Source organism: Hypanus sabinus, chromosome 9 (genome assembly GCF_030144855.1).
Source record: "Hypanus sabinus isolate sHypSab1 chromosome 9, sHypSab1.hap1, whole genome shotgun sequence".
Classification (NCBI taxonomy): domain Eukaryota; kingdom Metazoa; phylum Chordata; class Chondrichthyes; order Myliobatiformes; family Dasyatidae; genus Hypanus; species Hypanus sabinus.
The window spans coordinates 85761514-85783269 of NC_082714.1; the positions used below are offsets into that span (position 1 = coordinate 85761514).

Genomic DNA, 21756 nt, shown 5'->3' on the forward strand with positions numbered 1-21756 from the left:
AAAGCAAGCACCTAGAGGAAACCCATGTGCACACAGGAAGGAACACACACAAACTCCTCACCGAGGACTCTGAACCTCAATGCCCTGAGTTATAATAGCATCATACTAACCTCTACACTACTGTGACCAAAGACTCTCGCAATGTTATGATGTACAGTGGCTGCAGAGGGTTGTAAACTTAGCCATCTTAACAGTCACACAGAATGGAAACTAAACGGCCCACGCTGACCACATCACCAGAACCAATTGCCCACATTCAGCCAATAACCCTCCAAGCCCTTCCCCTCCGTGTACCCATCCAAATGCCCTTTAAACATCACAGTTGGACCCGGCTTGAGCACTTCCACTGGCAACTCAGTCCAGAGACTCCCTTTCTCCCCTGGACAACCTTCCCTGCCAGAAGACAGCATCAAAACTTTCAAGATGACGGCATCCATCATTAAGACCAGGAGACCAGGACGTGCCCACTTCTCATTACTACAATCAGGGAGGAGGTACAAGAGCCTGAAGGCACACACTCAGATGTTTTAGGAACAGATTCGTCCCCTCCACTGTCAGATTTCCGAATAATCCATGAACTCAGGAAACAATATCTCACTATTTTGGTCTTTTTTGCAGCACCTATTTGTTTTTAATATACATTTTTTATGATGATTTATAGTATATTTTATCTCTTGCACTATGCTGCTACTGCAAAACAACAAACTTCACACCAACACACACAAAACGTTGGAGGAACTCAGCACGTCAGACAGTATCTATGGAGGGGGATAAACAGTTGACGTTTCCCGACGAAAGGTCTCGGCCCGAGACATCAACTCATTTCCAAGGATGATGCCTGACCTGCTGAGCTCCTCCAACATTTGCGTGTGTTGCAGAAGTTCCTGTGTTTGAAGTTTCACGATGCACGTCAGTGATAATAAACCTGATTGTGATTCTGTCCGGATGCTTTTAATTATTCCTCACAATCAGCAACAGAGGGAACATATTTTCTGTTCGAGGGTGTGGGGCGTAGGGAGCCCCCTTCAACATTGTCACTCCTCACCCGAGGGGAACATTTTAATATTTCATCCGTCTCTGCTGTTACTAAATGGGAATATTTTATTAATGAAATATTGTAAATGAACCACAATTCACAAGCTCAGAGCAGTTCCTGTTATGGTGCTGGCAGGAAGAGGATTTCACAGCCATTGGCAATCTGCGGGGAGAGTTAACTCACGCCCAGAAGTTCGGTCCCACAGAACAATTTACATAATGGGAGAGGCGATTTGGATCTTAAAGTGATTAAGAACGGGGACAGTTACAATAGCTGCATCTCCAAATTCTCAGTATCAAGCAACTAGAAGAACTGGAGGACACTCCTACAAATGGTGCTTTACCAGTTCCATGTCTTAAATCTGGCCATTTGGCCCATTGAATATTGTACTGGGGGCTATTCAATGATGAGAAGTGGGGTAGAATCTGCCCCTTAAGCCTGGTGGCATGTACTTTCAGGCTTGTGACAATCTGCTTGATTGAGGGTGTGGGATGGGGTGAGAAGATGGTATTTCTGGGTCGTATGGGGTCCATCCTGGCTGATTTATAGCTCAGAGTGGACATGACCACAAGAAACTGCAGAGTTGTGAACCCAGCTCAACACATCACAGAAACCAGCATCCTCTGAACAGATTCCTGTCTGTACTTCTTGCTGCCCCAGTAGAGAACCCAGCAAAATCAAAGACCCACACCAGACCCACAATCTTTCTTCTCCCCTCTCCCATTGGGAAGAAGATACAAAAGATTAAAGCTCAAAGTCACCAGGCTCAAGAACAACTTCTCTCCCACAGTTACCAGAATCAGGAAAGGGCCTCTTTTAGGATTGGACAGACTCTGTAAATTCAAGCTGTCAAGCAGATAGAAGATTTGGAATACTCACACTGTGATGTTTTATCAGTTCTCTTAAATCTGAGTCAATAGGCCTGGAAAGAGTGGACATGGAGAGGATGTGACCATGAGAAACTGCAGAGAGGTGTGGACAAAGCTCAGTATATCACAGAAACCAGCAGAGCCTCCATGGACTCTGTCTACCCTTCTCACCGCCTCAGTAAAGCAGCCAGCAACAACAGAGACCCCGTACATCCCAGACATTCGATCATCTTTCCCATCAAGCAGAAGGTACACAAGCCTGAAAGCACATACCCCCCCAGGCTCAAGGGCAGATTCTGCCCCACTGTTCTGATCATTGAATTAACCCCCAGTACAATACAATGGACTCTTCGTTATGACCTTGCATCTTACTGTTTCTCTGTAGCTGTTACACTTCATTATTGTTTTACCTTGTACTCAGTGTACTGTGTAAAGACCAGACAGAACATAGAACAGCACAGCTCAGGAACAGGCCATTTGGCCCTCAATGCTGTGCCAAACCAGCTAAAAAGCAAATCACAACACCCAAACCATCCTACCTGTACAATATCCGTATCCCTCCGTCTTCCCCATATTCACATGCCTATCTAAAGGCCCCTAATGTATTTGCTTCTACCACCACACCACACCAGACAGAACATTGCAGGCATCCACCTCTCCAAGTAAAAAAAAAACTTGCCCCTCACATCCCCCTTGAACCCACCCCCTCTCACTTTAAATTCATGTCCGCTGGTATTAGACATTTCAACCTTGGGAAAGCGAGGTTTATCTGTGCCTCTCATAATCTTGTGAACCTCCGTCAGGTCTCCCCTCAGCCTCCAAAGCTCAGAGTAAACAACCCCGGTTTACCCAGCCTCTCATGATAGCACGTGCCCTCCAAACCAGGCAGCGTCCTGCTAAACCTCTTCTGCAACCTCTCCAAAGCCTTAACATCCTTCCTACAGTGGGGCGACCAGAACTGTACACAATACTCCAGATGTGACCTAACCAGAGTTTTATAAAGTCGCAACAAAACCTCCGGACGTTTGAACCCAATGCCTCAATAAAAGCAAGCATTCTATAAGCCTTCTTAACCAACTTATTGACCTGTTCAGCCACTTTCAAGGAGCAGCACACAAGTTTTTCCACTCTCATCTCAGTACATGTGTCAATAATAAACTAAAGCCAAAAGAAATGTTTCCATTAGTAGTAAAGTCTAGGAACTGGGGGCACAGCCTCAGAACAAAAAGGGGGGGATCTCATTAAAATCTATCGAATATTGAAAGACCTGTATAGAGTGGATATGGCCAGAGGGCACAGCCTCAGACTAAAGAGGCATCCCTTTAGAACGGAGATGAAAAGGAATTTCTTTAGCCATAGGTGATGTATCTGTGAAATTTGTTGCCACAAATGGATGTGGAATCCAAGTTATGCAATTAAGGCAATAATTGATAAGCTCATGATTGGAAAGGGAGTTACGGGAGAAGAATTGGGCTGGGAAAAGAAGTTAGACACAGTTGGATGGCACAGCAGACCTGATGGTCTGCTGTGGCCCAATTCTGCTCCAATCGTATGATAATGTTGAAGAAGCAAATGGTTTTAGAAAAGTTACCGTGCAGCAGACCTTTTGACCCATTCACTTCATGTTGGCGCTCTACCAGAGAAAGACAGTGGCTCCCCTTTCCAGTCTCTTATCTGCAGCTTTGCAAGATTTGGTGTTTTATGCTGCTTCACCATATTATTACACTTGACGCCCTCCCGCAGAGCAGGGGCATCCATCACTGAGCACCCATTATTACACTTGATGCCCTCCCACGGAGAAGGGGCATCCATCACTGAGCACCCATTATTACACTTGACACCCTCCCGCAGAGCAGGGGCATCCATCACTGAGCACCCATTATTACACTTGACACCCTCCCGCAGAGCAGGGGCATCCATCACTGAGCACCCATTATTACACTTGACACCCTCCCACGGAGCAGGGGCATCCATCACTGAGCACCCATTATTACACTTGACACCCTCCCGCAGAGCAGGGGCATCCATCACTGAGCACCCATTATTACACTTGACACCCTCCCACGGAGCAGGGGCATCCATCACTGAGCACCCATTATTACACTTGACACCCTCCCGCAGAGCAGGGGCATCCATCACTGAGCACCCATTATTACACTTGACACCCTCCCACGGAGCAGGGGCATCCATCACTGAGCACCCATTATTACACTTGACGCCCTCCCACGGAGAAGGGGCATCCATCACTGAGCACCCATTATTACACTTGATGCCCTCCCACAGAGAAGGGGCATCCATCACTGAGCACCCATTATTACACTTGATGCCCTCCCGCAGAGCAGGGGCATCCATCACTGAGCACCCATTATTACACTTGACACCCTCCCGCAGAGCAGGGGCATCCATCACTGAGCACCCATTATTACACTTGACACCCTCCCGCAGAGCAGGGGCATCCATCACTGAGCACCCATTATTACACTTGATGCCCTCCCACAGAGCAGGGGCATCCATCACTGAGCACCCATTATTACACTTGATGCCCTCCCAAGGAGAAGGGGCATCCATCACTGAGCACCCATTATTACACTTGATGCCCTCCCGCAGAGCAGGGGCATCCATCACTGAGCACCCATTATTACACTTGTTGCCCTCCCACGGAGAAGGGGCATCCATCACTGAGCACCCATTATTACACTTGACGCCCTCCCACGGAGAAGGGGCATCCATCACTGAGCACCCTCATCATGAGGGACAGGTCCTCTTCTCATGCAGCTTTGCAAGATTTGGTGTTTTATGCTGCTTCACCATATTATTACACTTGACACCCTCCCGCAGAGCATTACCATCAGGGAGGAGAAACAGGAATCTGAACAGCTCCTTCCCTTCTGCCATCACATTTCTTTATGGATAATGAACCCGTGAATACTACCTCAATTTCACTTTTGCTCTTTTTTTTGGGAACTTCATACATCCGTGATAATAAACCTGACTCTGAATCTCACATCCCGAAGGCAACCACAAAACCAGTCCCCATCACAGCTGCAAGCAGTACGTTCCAGATTCCAGCTCCACACGGCAGCAAGGACTTCCTCCTCTATTGTGCAGCCTTCACCTCCGTACCTGAAGGAACCATCTCCCAGAATGCACAGATCTGTCATTTTTATATATTTCTATCTGACCCCCCCCCCCCCCAGGTGTCATTTCCTGAAAGAAAACCCTTGCAGCCTCTCTAATACAGCACCATATTGCTCTGCGCAGGACACCATTCTTGGAAGCTTTACCAGACGCTCTCCAAAATTCTTCACATCCTTCAGTTAACAAGGCAACCAAATTATTCAAAGACAATACCGTCACTGAGACTAGCCAGTGTGTTTAAAGTTTGACATTGTTAGCTTGGGGTGTGCAGAATTATTTTTCTTGCAGTTTTACTTTCCATTGCTTGATAGTTTATATATAACCATCTCCACACGAGTGCTCAGTGAAGTTCAGTGTTAGTACAGCTGCTTCTACATTTTGCTAGAAACTTCTTGCTTTTCAATAGCAGGTGTCAGGCCACTTGATTCTGGGTATTTTTAAGATACCAAAATTTATCCCTTCAATATCACCTAGTAAGAGTAATATTGGATTATGAGGAAGTTGTGTTCCTGTAATTTGTTCCAGTAAAAGTCTTAAATTTGTCCAAAAAGGTTGAATTTTAGAACAAGACCATGTAGAATGTTAAAAAGTACCAGTTTCTTGGTTACATCAGAAACACTGATCAGATAAATTTGGATTTAATTTATTTATTTTTTGTGGTGTAATATATAATTGATGTAGAAAATTATACTGCACTAATCTTAACCGGACATTTATTGTATTTGTCATACTATCAAGACATAGTCTTGACCAATTTGTTTCTTCAATTTTAATATTCAAATCACTTTCCCATTTTTGTCTTGACTTATGGACTCCTTGTTTAATTGCCTGTTTTTGAATCAAATTATATATACAAGATATAAATATATTGAAGGGATAAAACTGAAACTCAAACTAAATAAATATCAGAAAGAATTCATAAAAATTGCACTGGCAGTAGCCAAAAAGGCTATTGCAGTTACTTGGAAATCAGAATCATACTTAAGTATAGATCGTAGGAAGAATGAAATTTATGGCTGTATTCCACTAGAAAAAATTACTTATAATTTAAGAGATAAATATGAAACATTTCTGAAAATTTGGTGCCCTTATTTACAAAAGACAGGACTAAATATATAGGTGCTCTGAAGATAAAATAATTGGTTACTTGGGGAAAGAAATAAATATATATACTAAACTCCATGGAGCATGTAGGGATCTCCCGATATCCAGGCATTCTTTCTCTTTTTTTCTATAGGGAAGTTAGGGGGGAGGGGTTAAGGGGAGGGGGGAAGGGTTATATACATTTTTTTTCCACTTTACTCTGTAATCACTTAAAAATACAATAAAAGAGTTTTCAAAAAAAAAGATACCAAAATTGTGATAACAAGCTGTAATAGTTATTTTACATGTGATTAACTATAGGTTAATTGTTACAACTGGAATTTTGTTATCTCTAGCCAGAGCAGGAGACAACCAAGGTTGCTTTTACCTTAGTTTCTTTTTCTTTGCTCTTTTGGCAAATCTTTGTTTGACCATTCCTACTGTATCAATTAATAAAATCATACTCAATACATTTTATGCCTTATTCTTGGCTTCTGAACCTTTGTTTCATAAAAAATAGCAGGCTCTGCTCTCTTCGATATTCAATGCCTCTACTGATCAAATCCAGAATCATCTCCTCTTAGCTCCTGACTCCTGCTGGGGCACAGGCCGCCGATGGCAGCTTGCCAGAGTCCTCTGCCCTTCAAGTCTACACCTAGGGACAACTGGAAAGCCCACTTTCAAAGATCCTTCCTCTCCCGGAAGGGAGGATTTGGAGCTCCTGTTGGCCTTCCGGGAACACGGTTTTTAAAAACGGGATGGGATAGCTAGCCCCATACCCAATTCTCTTGCAGCTGAGCTTGGGACTGAACATGAGAGTTTCAGAATTATATAAACTTTATTAATCTCTCACCTAGCCCTGCCGTTTTCAGTGCTCTACATTTACACCATGTCCTTCCATCCCTTTGAGAAGTGTCTTTTCTTTCATGACCACCTCAACCTTTCTACGACAATGCATCGCCTCACGTTTCTCCACATTCAGCTTCATGCTTTGCTCATTCTTCCAGATTTTACAGAACCCTTCTGCAAATTTTTTTTTAAACCATCCCCTCCACTCCGTTGATAACTCAGCAATGACATGCGTCATCTGCAAGCTTACAAACTGTGACCTGCTCCATCATTAACTAAATACAGCATTGATCCCAACACCGATCACTGACAAACAACTACAGGCCTTCCTCCAGTCTGGAGAGCAACCATCGACCACAATCCCTCATTACCCAACACAGAAACAAAGCTCCCACACTCCTTTTCTAAAAAAAATACAAAAACTACAAGAAGTGGTGGATACAGCTCAGCCCTCACAGGAAGAGCACTCCCCACCACTGAGCACATCTGCACGGAGCGCTGTCACAGGAAAGCAGCATCTATCATTAAGGCCCCTCACTATCCAGGCCATGCGCTCTTTTCACTACGTCCATCAGAGCGGAGGTACAAGACCTTTAGGTCCCACACCACCAGGCACAGGAGCAGCTGTTACACCACAACTATTAGACTCCTGAACCAATGTGGATAACTTCACTCACTTCAAGACCGGTACCGCAACCTAAGGACTCACTTTCAAGGACTCCACAACTCAAGCTCTCAGTATTGTTTACTTATTGATTTGTTTCAATTTTCAAAGATTATTTGTTTTTGTATTTTCAGTTTGTTTTTTCTTGCACATATAACCATATAACAATTACAGCACGGAAACAGGCCATCTCAGCCCTTCTAGTCCGTGCCGAACGCTTACTCTCACCTAGACCCACCCACCTGCACTCAGCCCATAACCCCCCATTCCTTTCCTGTCCATATACCTATCCAATTTAAAAAAAAATTAAATGACAAAAATCGAACCTGCCTCTACCACTTCTACTGGAAGCTCATTCCACACAGCTACCACTTTGAGTAAAGAAATTCCCCCTCATCTTACCCCCAAACTTTTGCCCCTTAACTCTCAATTCATGTCCTCTTGTTTGAATCTCCCCTACTCTCAATGGAAAAAGCCTATCCACGTCAACTCTATCTGTCTCCCTCAATTTTAAATACCTCTATCAAGTCCCCCCTCAACCTTCTACACTCCAAAGAATAAAGACCTAACTTGTTCAACTTTTCTCTGTAACTTAGGTGCTGAAACCCAGGTAACATTCTAGTAAATCTCCTCCGTACTCTATCTATTTTGTTGACATCTATAATTCGGTGACCAGAACTGTACACAATACTCCAAATTTGGCCTCACCAATGCCTTGTACAACTTTAACATTGGTTGTTTGTCAGTCTTGTGTAGCTTTTCATTGATCCTATTATATTTGATTGTATCTGTGAATGCCTGTGAGAAAATGAATCTCAGGGTAGACACATATTGCATGTACTTTGATAATAAATTTACTTTGAACTTTATAAGCCACTTGCTCCATTGTTGTTGGAAGTCCACTGCGGAACATTGGATTAAAATGGTAAAAAATGACAAAACACTTGACAAATCTATGCAGGCCTGACTTAATGAGAAGGTTCATTCACATTATCTCATTAATAAAACATCCTCACTTAGTAACAAGTATTAAAATTTTCCTCCAGATAATCAATAATTCTGTCCCAGAGCATTCTTACAACCAAGGCTACGCTGACAAGGGAGTAAGATTTGTCTTCCCCAGCCCTTTGGCACGATCGCCAGAGATGGAAAACTGGTATTGGTTTATTATTGTCAAATGTCGCAATGGTTTCTTAAGGTTGTTATAGCCAGGGGTTGTAGTGTGGACAAGCTCCCACTACCTATTAATTACTCCCAATGGCGTGCTTCCCAAAGAGCCACTGACAAGCAAGTCCAGCTCCTGGCCTAGACGAGTGGCTTAGATACCAAGCCCGATGGAATCGTTTCTACTGACAGGAGAAGGGGCAAAGTCGGGTTGCTGGCAACTTAAAAGCAGTCTCTTTGGGTATATGGTACTCGTCAACTGTGGTTGGCAGCTCATCAAGAAGGAAAACTCTGATCTCAAACCTCTGCTGCTTGTGGTTGAACCCACTCATGGGGGTCACATTGGGAGTAACCCCCACCGAGGAAAAATTCGAAGCTGAAGTCCCCAAGGTCTCTATGTTGAGCTCAATGCTGTCTGGCAAGTCCTGCAATGCTGCTGGGGCCAAACTGTACCAGTCTCTGCTGTTCCTTTGGATTCATCAGTTTCATGGAAAGGGGAGCCTGCTACATGGGCAACAACGCTCTCCATACCACACTGCCCTGACTTGTGTAAAACAGACAGCTGGGTTGCAACTTCTATGGTCACCGGAGGGCCATGGAAAGCTCATCTTGCCTGCTATTCATAGTGTACAAGGTGAAACAGCAACAGTGGAATAAAGTGCAAAAGCTACTGATAAAGGGCAGAGCAGGCAAACGATAAAGTGCAGGATCATAATCGAGATTCTGTAGATTGAGAGACCAGGAACCCATCTCATCGTACAGGAGTTCGTTCAAAAGTCTGATAACAGCGGGACAGAGCCGGGTGATACAAGGTTTTATTTATTGTAACTTAAGTGCTATTGTTAGGTTTTGAACTACACTGCTGCCACTTACGTCAGTTATAGTAAACTTGACTCTGAGAACACTCCCATCTCCCTTTCACCTCTCCAACTCTCCCACCTCCCACTGCAGGGGAATTTATGGCAGACCATTAACCCCCACCAAACTCACAGCTCATTGGGATAACACAGCAAGACATAGAAGTGCCATCAGACCATTCAGCCCATCGAGTCTGCTCTACCATTCTATCATGTCTGGTTTATTATCCCTTTCAACTCCATTCTCCTGCCTTCGCTCTGTAACCTTCGATGTCCTTACTCATGAAGTGTTTATCAACACACACACACAAAATGCTGGAGGAACTCAGCAAGCCAGGATGCTGTCTGACCTGTTGAGTTCCTCCAGCGTTTTGTGTTGATTTCCAACATCTGCAGATTTTCTTGTGTTCTTAAGAACTTATCAACCTCTGTTTTAAATGGTGGTAAGGCAGTGACGCCTGCAAATACAGCAGCCTCTCAGGAACCAACCAAAGGTGCTTTTTCCTTTGAAGAAATTTGTTCCAAAGACTGTTTTGCTCCCAAGATCTTCATGTACTGCAGGGCTACTCCATCAGAGAGCTGCCAGCTGATATGTCGGGAAAGAGGCCTGTCGGGACGTCGGAGGGGCCGGCCTGGGTTTGGAGCTCCCCTGACTGCTACTTGAAAGCAGAGTTAGAAACGTAGAAAACCTACAGCACAATACAGGCCCTTCAGCCTAGAAAGTTGTGCTGAACACGTCCCTACCTTAGAAATTACTAGGCTTACCCATAGCCCTCTATTTTTCTGAGCTCCATGTACCTATCCAAAAGTCTCTTAAAAGACCCTATCGTATCCGCCTCCACCACCGTTGTCGGCAGCCCATTCCACGCACTCACCACTCTCTGAGTAGAAAACTTACCCCTGACATCTCCTCTGTACCTACTCCGCAGCACCTTACACCTGAGTCCTCTTGTGGCAACCATTTCAGCCCTGGGAAAAAGCCTCTGACTATCCACACGATCAATGCCTCTCATCATCTTGTACACCTCTATCAGGTCACCTCTCATCCTCCATCGCTCCAAGGAGAAAAGGCCAAGTTCACACAACCTATTCTCATAAGGCACGCTCCCCAATCCAGGCAACATCCTTGTAAATCTCCTCTGCACCCTTTCTATGGTTTCCACATCCTTCCTGTAGTGAGGCAATCAAAACTGAGCACAGTAAAGTTGGTGCAGTATAACAGTGGGAGATTGTCTCAGACATTTCACTTGCAATCACAAGACTGTTGGACAATGATAATGTAAGTTGCCACAGGCTTGTTACCCTTGTCTGGTGGATGGACAGGTGACGTGGGAGCCGCGCAGCCTCGGTTGTAGCAAGAACAAGGCCTCAAGCCTCAGGCTTGCCTGCTGCTGCAGACCAGGTGAAAGAGGCAGAAGGATTCCACGCTCAGCTGGGGCCTGGCCTCTCCTGTTGGTGCTGCCCTCCTGTGTTCAAGCAGTGGAATGACAGACCAGACTGCATGCATCTGTACACGACCAGACCATTGACTGCCCGACAAGGTCTTAAATATCATACTTTTTTTTTAAAGTGTGTATGCTTCTTTGCTTGCTATTTTGAATTATGTTACTCACTATTTTGAAGGTTTTGCACCTTGGCCCCACAGGAGTACTATCTCATTCACCTGTATGATTTGAATGATTTGATGTATGGTTTGAATGATAATTAAACTTGATTTGAATTGATTTGAAACATATTTAATGACTTGGCCTCCAAAGCCATGGCAGCACGATTAGTACAACACTTCACAGTACAGTGACCTGGTTTAGTTTCCACTGCTGCCTGTAAGGAGTTTGTATGTCCTCCCAGCGACCACATGGGTTTCATCCAGGTGCTCTGGTTTCGTCCCATAGTCCTAAGATTTACTGGTTGGTAGACTGATGACTAGGCTAGCGTTAAATCAGGGGACTGCTGAGTGGTGTGGCTCAAAGGACTGGAAGGGTCTGTTCCAAGCTGGCTCCACTGCCATCTGTAGCAATGAATTCCAGATTCACCATCCTCCAGATAAACAAATGCCTCCTCATCTCTATTCTAGTGCACCATCTTTCTGTCCTGAGGCTGTAGACTCTCCTGCTATAGAACACATCCCTCCACATCCCCTCTAACCAGGCCTTTCAATATTCAATAGGGTAGGAAACTAGAAAGGCTCAGGGGGAGAACCCACCTGGCACAGCTGGAACATGCAAACTCCACACAGGTGGTGCTGGAGGTCAGGATCAAACCTAGGTCCCCAGAGCTACGAGACACACCTGATGAGAAAGATTTGGGCATCAAGGTTGGAGAAAGGTTTGAGATTTGATCCTGGAGGAAGAGGAAGGAAGCCTCAAAAGAGTTATAAAAGGGATAGAGGAAGGAAGACCATTTCCTCTTCTAGGTGAAACTGGAACCAAGAGACATAGCCTCAAGTTTCGGAGGAAATAGATTTAAGACGGAGATAAGGAGGAATTGCTTTTTCCAGAGAGCAGTAAATGTATTGAATTCTTCGCCTGGGGGTGCAGCAGAGGCTACCTCACTGAGGTATAGGAAAAGGCTAAAATAGGGTAGGACTTTATTCCCTCGAGCATAGCAAAATGAGGGGAGATCTGATGGAGGAACAGTATACAACATTTTGGGAGTATAGTTAAGGTAAATCCAAGCAGGCTTTTCCCCCACTGAGGTGAGGTGAGACTAGAACTAAAGGTCATGAGTTAAGGGTGAAAGGTGAAATAATTAAGGGGAACCTAAGTGGGAGCTTCTTCGTTCAGAGGGTGGTGAGGGTGTGAAATGAGCTGCCAGTGGATGTGGTGAACACGGGTTCAAATGCGACATTTAAGAGAAATTTGAACAAGGATGACAGAAGTACATTATTTTCACAGGGTGGTGGGTGCGCAGAACACATTGCCAGGGATGGTGGTAAAGGCAGATACATTAGGGACGTTTGGTAAACTTTTAGAAAAGCACATGGGTAATAGAGAAATAGCATTCAGAATTGGGTTGTTTTGCTGCAGCAATACATTACAATACATAACCATTTAAAAAAAAACTAAATTACAATACTATAATAGATTCCAGTTAATTGAGCCATCAGTTGATCAGGACAGCTGCTTAATTGGGACAGGAGACTACTGATGAAAAGGTTTAACTAGCATCAGTCGCAAGCACTTGTGCGGCCATTAGACACTCTACCGTGCTTAGAGTAAACAGTTTTTAAATAATGTTATTTGCGTGTGTTTGTGTTCAAAAAGCAGTGATTTTTTGGCACTGAAAGCCAGCGAGAAGCAAGCAGTAAATGCTCTGCTCACTGCAGTTTCAAGCATTCAGGTTTAGAGAAGCCAGGAACAGCTGGGGAAGTGATAACGAAATGATTTCACTACTTCAACAAATTAGGAACTGCAAACAATTTGAAGGTATCAACAATCCTCTTGCAAGTTACAATGACGATAAAGATTTGGGGAAGTAACTATTGACAGCACAGTATGAAGGCAGACTATTATCTGCACTGATTTTTTTCATTGCGTACACTGGATGAATTCCATCATTAACAACCATTAGGAACTGAAACAGTTTTATAGTACTGTACTGTAGTCCTATGGCAGTGTTCTAATTCTTTCTGTATTCAATGTAAATACCCAACTTGTTACTTGGTCTGTCTATTTAACTACTTCCATGAAACTTCAGATAATTGAGCTCAATTATCACAATTGAGGTCAAAACATACTGGCCCCAACATGTCCCAGTTAACCAGAATCCACTGTATATATAAAAAATGACCTAAATAAGTAGTCAGAGAGATTACGCACCTGGATCTCCCTGGCATGGTAGGCGATGACGAGTCCGAGCAGGATGAACGTGGAGAAACTGATAAGGCATTTTAGTGAGAGCGAATACATGGAACTCTGAAAAACAGGGAATTACATCAAAAGTTATACACGGCAATCCCTTCGTCTCCGAATCCGGACTCTATCCAGCCATTTCCCATCACAACCACTCCTTTCAAAGAAGGAATGAGCAAACGGAGGAGGAAGCTCGTGTGCACTGTGTTGTGGTTCTGGTCAGCCCTGTTAAAGGAAGGATGCAGAGGCCTTGGGGAGAGGCTCACCAGGATTAGAGGGCAAGGGCTGCAAGGGAAGGTTGAGCAAAGTTGGATTGTGGTGGAGGCTGAATGGAGACCGGATGTAAAAACATGGGAGGCAGAGGAAGGATGGTAGGTAAATTGCTCCCCAGGGTAGAAACATCAAGTGCAAGGGGGCAGCGAGGGGGAGAAGTTTAAAGGAGATGTGCAGAATACAAACACAAGAGATTCTGCAGATGCTGGAAACCCAGAGCAGCACCACACAAAATGCTGGAGGAACTCAACAAGTTCAGCAGCACCCGAGGCCTTCTGTCAGTCGGTCAACCACGGTCACTGCATCCTAGCCGTCTACATGATACACAGGACTGGGCAGTACGATACGGAGAGTAAGCTGCTCCCTGTGCAGCCGGCTCCACCACTCCAAGCAGCTGATGGAACGGCAGAGACAGGTACATCGGCACTGGCGGCATTGCAGGGGTTGCCAGGCAGTGTTGGACTCACCATGGGACTGCTTCAGGGACTCAAGCTCTGGATCAGAGATCAGAGTTCTTCTCCTGGATGAGCTGCCAACCACGGCTGACAAGCACCATCTGCCCAAAGTGACCGGTTTTAAGGCACCAGTAACCCACCTTTGCCCCCTCTCCTCTCAGTAGAAATTGTTCCCCCCGACTTAGAAGCTAAACTGCACATGAAGGAACAGGACTCGGTTATCAGAGGCTATTTGAGAAACACACCATTGAGAGCGTTTAATAGGTAGTGGGAGCTTATCCCCACTCCTGACCCCCCCCCCCACCCCCACCCCCACCCCCACCAACCTTAAGGAACTGGCAGCATCTATGGAGGGGAAGAAACATTTCAGAATGACGCCTTTCACCAGGGCTGGAAGGGGTGGGGGGTGGGGGGAGAGAAAGGGAAGAAACCAGAACGAGAAGGGGAAGGGGAGGAGTACAAGTTGGCAGGTGACCCAGGAAGGGGATAGGTGGGAGAAGAGATGGGGATTGGTTGACCCTGGGGAGTTTCTTATCCTCCTGCACTTCAAAGAGAAGAGCCCCAGCTCACTCAGCCTTCCTCATAAGATGCTGTCCAATGCGGGTAGCGTACAAGTAAATCTCCTCTGCACCTTCCCTAAAGTTTCCACATCCTTCCTGTAATGACCAGAACTGAACACAACACTCCAAGTGTGGTCTAACCAGGATTTTATAAAGCTGCAACATTACCTCACGGCTCTCGAACTCGATCCCCTGACTAATGAAGGCCAACTGATCACAGGCCTCCTTAACCGCCCTATCAACTTGTGTGGCAACTCTGAGGGACATGGACCCCGAGATCCCTCTTTTCCTTAACCCTGTGCATCGCTTCACACTATTCCAGATTTAACTCCATCTGCTACTTCTCAGCTCAGTTCTGCATCTCATCAATATTGCATTGTAACCTACGGCAGCCTGCTACGTAGTCCAAAACACCACCAACCTTCACGTCATCTGTGCTCTTGTTAAGCCACCCTTCCACTTCCTCATCCAAGTCATTTATAACTATCAGAAAGAGCAAGGGTCCCAGAAATTATTCCTGAGAAACACCACTGGTCACTGACCTGACCCTCCATCTACCAGCACCCTCTGCCTCCAAGGCAATTCCTGGGTAATGCAGAAGCAGGTATTATCTGCTTCTTCTCCACAGGAAATAAGACCTTTCCTTCACAGACTAGTGTTTGATTAAACCTTCCTATAATGCCCAAGGGAAGGACACTTTAATAACTCTCAAACCTTTAAAAACATTTGCTTGCACTGAAGGGAAGGATAAATTATTTGTGGTACGTTCAGTTACAGCTTGTGAACAGCTGACGTTCTCTGCCACTGTGCAATGCCCTGTAAACAATACTGGTTAGGCTATTCAAATGGCGATGTTTAAGGGGCACTCAGCCCATCCAGCCTGCTGATCACTGGTGTCTGGTAATGAGCTGCTGGAGGCAGGAACTGTAATGTTTACGAGGTATCCAGACAGGGCACACAGAGAGACGGAATTAATGCAGGCAAATGCCTGGGACGCAAAAGCAAGATGTCCTGCTGAGGCTTTATAGGTCAGACCATGCCACACACAAAATGCTGGCAGGTCGGGCAGCATCTATGGAGAGGGATAAACAGTTGACATTTTGGGCAGAGACCTTTCCACATCAGCAGAATCCCTCGCGTCTCTGCAGTACCACGAGCGCTCTTGGGGACCATATCCAAGGAGGACAGGCTGATGAGACTGACAAGAAAGACGCGAAGGATGAGGAGTGATTGATGGCTCTGGGATGAGTTGAGAACATGTCGGATAGTGAAAGGCCTGGAAAGAGGGGATGGAGAGGGGTGTTTTCAGTCTTGGGAGAGGCTGGGACCATGCTGTAAATCTAAATATAAAAACAGAACTGAAACACTGTCCAGGACGACGGGTGGCCTGGCGCTGCAGTGTGACCATTCCTGGTGAACTGACTGGCCTCACTCCAGCCACTTCAATTGGCTACTCAACGTCCATCCTTTTTAGCAGCTCCCATTGATCAGGAGGTACAGAAGCTCCAAGTCCAACACTAACAGGTCCAGGAATAGACACTTCCCTTCAACCACCTCGAGCCCAACTGCACAACCCTAACCACCACAGCATAGCAACTTTATGACCACTTTACACTACAATGGACACAAGAGTCTCTGATGCAAGAAACCTGAGCAACACACAAAATGCTGGAGGAACCCGGGCCAGGCAGAATCTAAGGAAGGGGAGAAAAATGACACTTGGGTAGAGACCCTCCATCAGGACTGGAAAGAAAAGGGGCGGAGGCCAGGATAAGGTGGGGAGAGGGAAAAGAGTACAAGCTGGCAGGTGATAGGTGAGGGGGAAGGTGAGAGGGTGGGGGAGACGGGGGATGAAGTAAGAAACTGGAAGGTGAGAGGTGGAAAAGGCAAAAGGCCAAAGGATCTGACAGGAGAGGAAAGAGGACCAATGCAGAAAGAGATGGGGGAGGAACGCCAGGCGGTGGTGATGGGCAGGTGAGAAGAGGGAAGGAAAAATTGGAAAAGGAAAAAAAAAAGAGAAAGGAGAAATTATCAGAAATTACTGCTTGTGCCATTAGGTTGGAGGGTACCCAGATGGAACGAGGTGTTGCTCCATCAAACCTGGGTGGCCTCACTGGGGAAGTAGAAGAGGCCATGGACCAACATTTCCAATTGGAAGTGGGAAGCAGAATTAAAATGGGTGTCCACTGGGGAAGCTCCCACCTTTTGTGGCAGATGGAGTGAAGGCAGTCTATGGAACCGTACCCCCATCCACCTCGTCTCACCGATGCAGAGGCAGCCACACTGAATACAACAGATGACCCTAGCGGTCTTGCAGGTGAAGTGTCACCTCACTTGGCAGGGCCCTGAATAGCGGTGAGGGAGCTGGTGTAGCACTACAATGGATATCTTGTGCTTCCAATTGCGTTCTTTCTGGTTTAATTTACATGTCTGGCGAATGTTGTGTACCTGATGCTGTGGGCCTGTGATGCTGCTACAAGTAAGCTTTCCATTGCACCCACACACACATGGAGCCGTGCAGATAACAGAGGTGATCTTGATTTGAACAGGAAGACAAGTGGCTGGAGGCACAGTACAGATGAAGGGGCTTGGCTCAGAAGATGGACTGCCCATCTTCCTCCACAGATGCTGCTCGACCCTCTCAGTTCAGGAGATCCCCACCATCCAGGCCAAGCTCTCTTCTTGTTACTGTCATCGGGCCAGACGTACAGAAGCCCCAGGTCTTGGCTGTTCGTCAGATTTTGATTGTATGTAACTTTTCATTAATTATGTTATAATAATTTTTTCATTTATTCCACAATGAATGCAAGAAAAATCTCAGGGTAGTACACGGTAGATACACACTTTGAACTATCTAATGATGTCTACTGAATGTACTTTGATAGCAAAAACCTACTTTGACTTTCAAAGTTCCTCCAGCACCTCGATTTGTGTCCTGGATTCTAGCGTCTGCGGTCTCACACTTGAAGTGCTGCCTTGCAGAGGGCTTTGCTATTTCAGGGATTTAGCTTTGCATGGTTTGCCTGCCGCGTTACACTCTGTACAGCCATAGCTTCAGTTCCAGCTGGCATTCAAACCGTGCGGTTGCTTCAGACAAACTGGGCTTGCGGGAGCAGCTGTGAACTTATTATGTGCCCAAATGAATTTTACTTTACATTTCGCCCCTGTGCTCAGAGAGTTTAACACCAACGTATCAGTGTGGCCTGCAAGACCAGTACTCAATGCCCGGAGCCAATAAACCTGTGCCTGTATTAATCCTTGATCTCTGCGAGGTCGATCAACTCTTGCACCAGATTTCATAAACAAATGAAACCGTCCCAGCGACACAAACACGCTGCTGACACTCCGGCAAACCGCTGTGCTCTTACCCAAGATTGTTTATCCAAGCTGCCCGCGGTCGCCAAACGGCTGGCCAGCGCCCAGATGTGCAGAGGGCTCTGGGGAGCAGAGCGCAGCTGTGTGTTCACTGAATTCAGATACTGACCCCCGACCTGGAGTAATTTGCGCAAACGGGCGCAATCTCCGCAAACACAAATGCCTGTTCTGATCAGACTAGCTCAGGTGTTCCGTGGTTTAAAAATAAAAGCCTCTTAAAAAGCAAGCGTAGCAAATGATGTCAGGAGGTGGCAGAGAAAAAGAAGTATTTATATCAAGCCGCTTCGTATGTCCCAGTGACCCCGTGTCTCCTCTCTAGGGGCAAAAGCTCTACTCCAACCCAGAGTTCTCCGGTTCAAGTCACATACTTCCGGGCACTTGAGAATGAAGTCAAGTCACTTTTATTGTCATTTCAACCATAACTGCTGGTACAGTACATAGTAAAAATGAGAATGTTTTCCAGGACCATTGTTTTACATAATAGTACAAAAACTAGACTGAGCTACATAAAAAAACAACACAGGGGAAAAAAAAACTACACTGGACTACAGACCTACTCAGGACTTCATAAAGTGCACAAAACAGTGCAGGCATTACAATAAATAATAAACAGGACAATAGGGCAGTAAGGTGTCAGGCCGAGCTCTGGGTATTGAGGAGTCTGATAGCTTGGGGGAAGAAACTGTTACATAGTCTGGACGTGAGATCCCGAATGCTTCAGAGCCTTTCCCCTGACGGCAGGAGGGAGAAGAGATTGTATGAGGGATGCGTGGGGTCCTTCATAATGCTGTTTGCTTTGCGGATGCAGCGTGTAGTGTAAATGTACGTGATGGTGGGAAGAGAGACCCCGATGATCTTCTCAGCTGACCTCACTATCTGCTGCAGGGTCTTGCGATCCGAGACGGTGCAATTTCCAAACCAGGCAGTGATGCAGCTGCTCAGGATGCTCTCAATACAACCCCTGTAGAATGTGATGAGGATAGGGGGTGGGAGATGGACTTTCCTCAGCCTTCGCAGAAAGTAGAGACGCTGCTGGGCTTTCTTTGCTATGGAGCTGGTGTTGAGGTGCCAGTTGAGCTTCTCCGCCAGGTGAACACCAAGAAATCTGGTGCTCAGACTTAAACACGAGTGTGGCTGCAAATACCCCGGGACAGCATTACACTGTTGGGCAAAAATCCTGGCTAATTGGTGCAATGGGTTGAGGGAGCAACCTGCTATCCGGGGAGAAATTAGACTGATCTTGCAGGAGGCTGAAAAATCAGTAAATTGTGGACCAGAGATACCATTTGATAGACTCCTTTTGCCTTCATAACACTGGCTCTTTTAGTTTCCCTCAACCTTAAAGCCTATTGGCTGGGACCAGTGTTCTTCCTCACCCAATTTAGCTGGGCAGTGAGAGCTGCAGGAGTCTGCGGGAGCTGGAATCTGGAGCTGCAGACAAACTCTCCTTCACTGTAGATTAAAGGCAGTTTGTACCCTGGGCTCAGCTCCACCTTCTTGCCCGTTTCCCTTGTCTCTCAATTTCCTTTGCATCCCAGATAGCTGATAACTTCAGACTTGGTCATAAGAACATAAGAAATAGGAGGAGTAGGCCATCTGGCCCATCGAGCCTGCCCCGCCATTCAATAAGATCATGGCTAATCTGTCCATGAAATCAACTCCATCTACCTGCCTCTTCCCCATAACCCTTAATTCCCCTACTATGCAAAAATCTTTCTAACCATATCTTAAATATGTTTAGTATAGAAGCCTCAACTGCTTCCCTGGGCAGAGAATTCCTCGGATTCACCGCTCTGGAAAAACAGTTTCTCCTCATCTCCATCCTGAATCTTCTCCCCTGAATGTTGAGGCAATGCCGCCTAGTTCTAGTCTCACCTACCAATGGAAATAACTTCCCTACTTCTGTCTTATATATCCCTTTCAAATCTCTGTATGTTTCTATAAGATCTCCTCTCATTCTTCTGAATTCCAGAGTATAGTCCCAGGTGACTCAATCTCTCCTCATAGGTCAACTCCTTTATCTCTGGAATCAACCCGGTGAGCCTCCAAAGCCAGTATATCCTTCTTCAAGTACGGAGACCAGAACTGCGCACAGTACTCCAGGTGTGGCCTCACCAATACCCTGTATAGTTGCAGCATGACCCCCCTGCTCTTGAATTCAATCCCTCTGGCAAAGGAGGCCTACATTCTGTTTGCCTTCTTAATAACCTGTTGTACCTGCAAGCCAATTTTATGCGATTCATGAACAAGTGCTCCCAAGTCCCTCTGCACAACAGCATGCTGCAATCTTTCACCACTTAAATAATCTGTTCTTCTATTATTCCTTCCAAAGTGGATGATCTCGCATTTACCAGTGTTGTACTCCATCTGCCAGACCTTGGCCCACTCACTTAACCTATCTGTATCCCTCTGCAGACTCTCCATATCCTCTGTACAATTTACTTTTCCACTCAGTTTAGTGTCATCAGCAAATTTTGCTACTCTACACTCAGTCCCCTCTTCCAAATCAGCAATGTAAATGGTAAACAGCTGCGGGCCCAGCAACGACTTCTGCGGCACCCTACTCACCACTGACTGCCAACCGGAGAAACACCCATTTATACCAGCTCTCTGCCTTCTGTGGGTTAACCAATCCACTATCCATGCCAAAACACTTTTTCTCCGACTCCATGCATCCGTCCCTTATTTATAAGTCTCTTGTGCAGCACCTTGTAGAATGTCTTCTGGAAATCCAAGTATACGACATCCACCTGTTCCCCTCTACCCACTGCACTCATTATGTCCTCAAGGAACTCCAGTAAGTTCGTCGAACAGGAACTGCACTTTCTGAATCCATGCTGTGTTTGTCTAATGGAACCACTCCTTTCTAAATGTTTCACTATTTCTTCCTTAAAGACAGCTTCAAGCATTTTCCCGACTACAGATGTCAAGCTAACTGGCCTATAGAAACATAGAAAACCTACAGCACAATACAGGCCCTTGGGCCCACAAAGTTGTGCTGAACATGTCCCTATCTTAGAAATGACCAGGCTTACCCACAAGTCCTCTATTTTACTAAGCTCTATGTACCTATCTGAAAGCCTCTTAAAAGACCCTATCATATCCGCCTCCACTACCGTTGCCTGCAGCCCATTCCACGCACTCACCACTCTGAGTAAAAAACTGTCCCTTGACATCTTCTCTGTATCTACTCCCCAGCACCTTAAACCTGCATCCTCTTGTGGCAACCATTTCAGCCCTGGGAAAAAGCCTCTGACTATCCACACAATCAATGCCCATCTTTATTGCCCGTCTTTTGCCTACACCCTTTCTTAAAAAGTGGTGTGACATTTGCTGTCTACCAATCCGCCAGGACCTCCCAGAGTCCACAGAGTTTTGGTAAATGATGATGCATCCCATCAGGACCAAGGGACTTATCTACCTTCAGGCCCTCTAGTTTGCTCATCACTATCTCTTTAGTGACAGTGATTTTATCGAGGTCCTCACCTCTCATTTCATCCATAACATCATTCTTTGGCATATTAGACGTGTCCACCACCGTGAAGATCGACACAATATAATCGTTCAAGGCCTCAGCCATCT

At 45.8% G+C, this 21756-nt stretch overlaps 1 protein-coding gene across 2 annotated transcripts in view; it reads right to left on the reverse strand.

Annotated features, from left to right (window-relative positions):
- The window catches only part of LOC132399556 (small conductance calcium-activated potassium channel protein 3-like), a 131637-nt gene that overhangs the window by 90998 nt on the left and 18883 nt on the right, over window positions 1-21756 (reverse strand). For both annotated transcript variants that reach the window (XM_059980041.1, XM_059980042.1), the window contains exon 2: window positions 13479-13574. In XM_059980041.1, the coding sequence (XP_059836024.1) occupies window positions 13479-13574 (96 nt within the window). The remainder of the gene's footprint in view (window positions 1-13478; window positions 13575-21756) is intronic.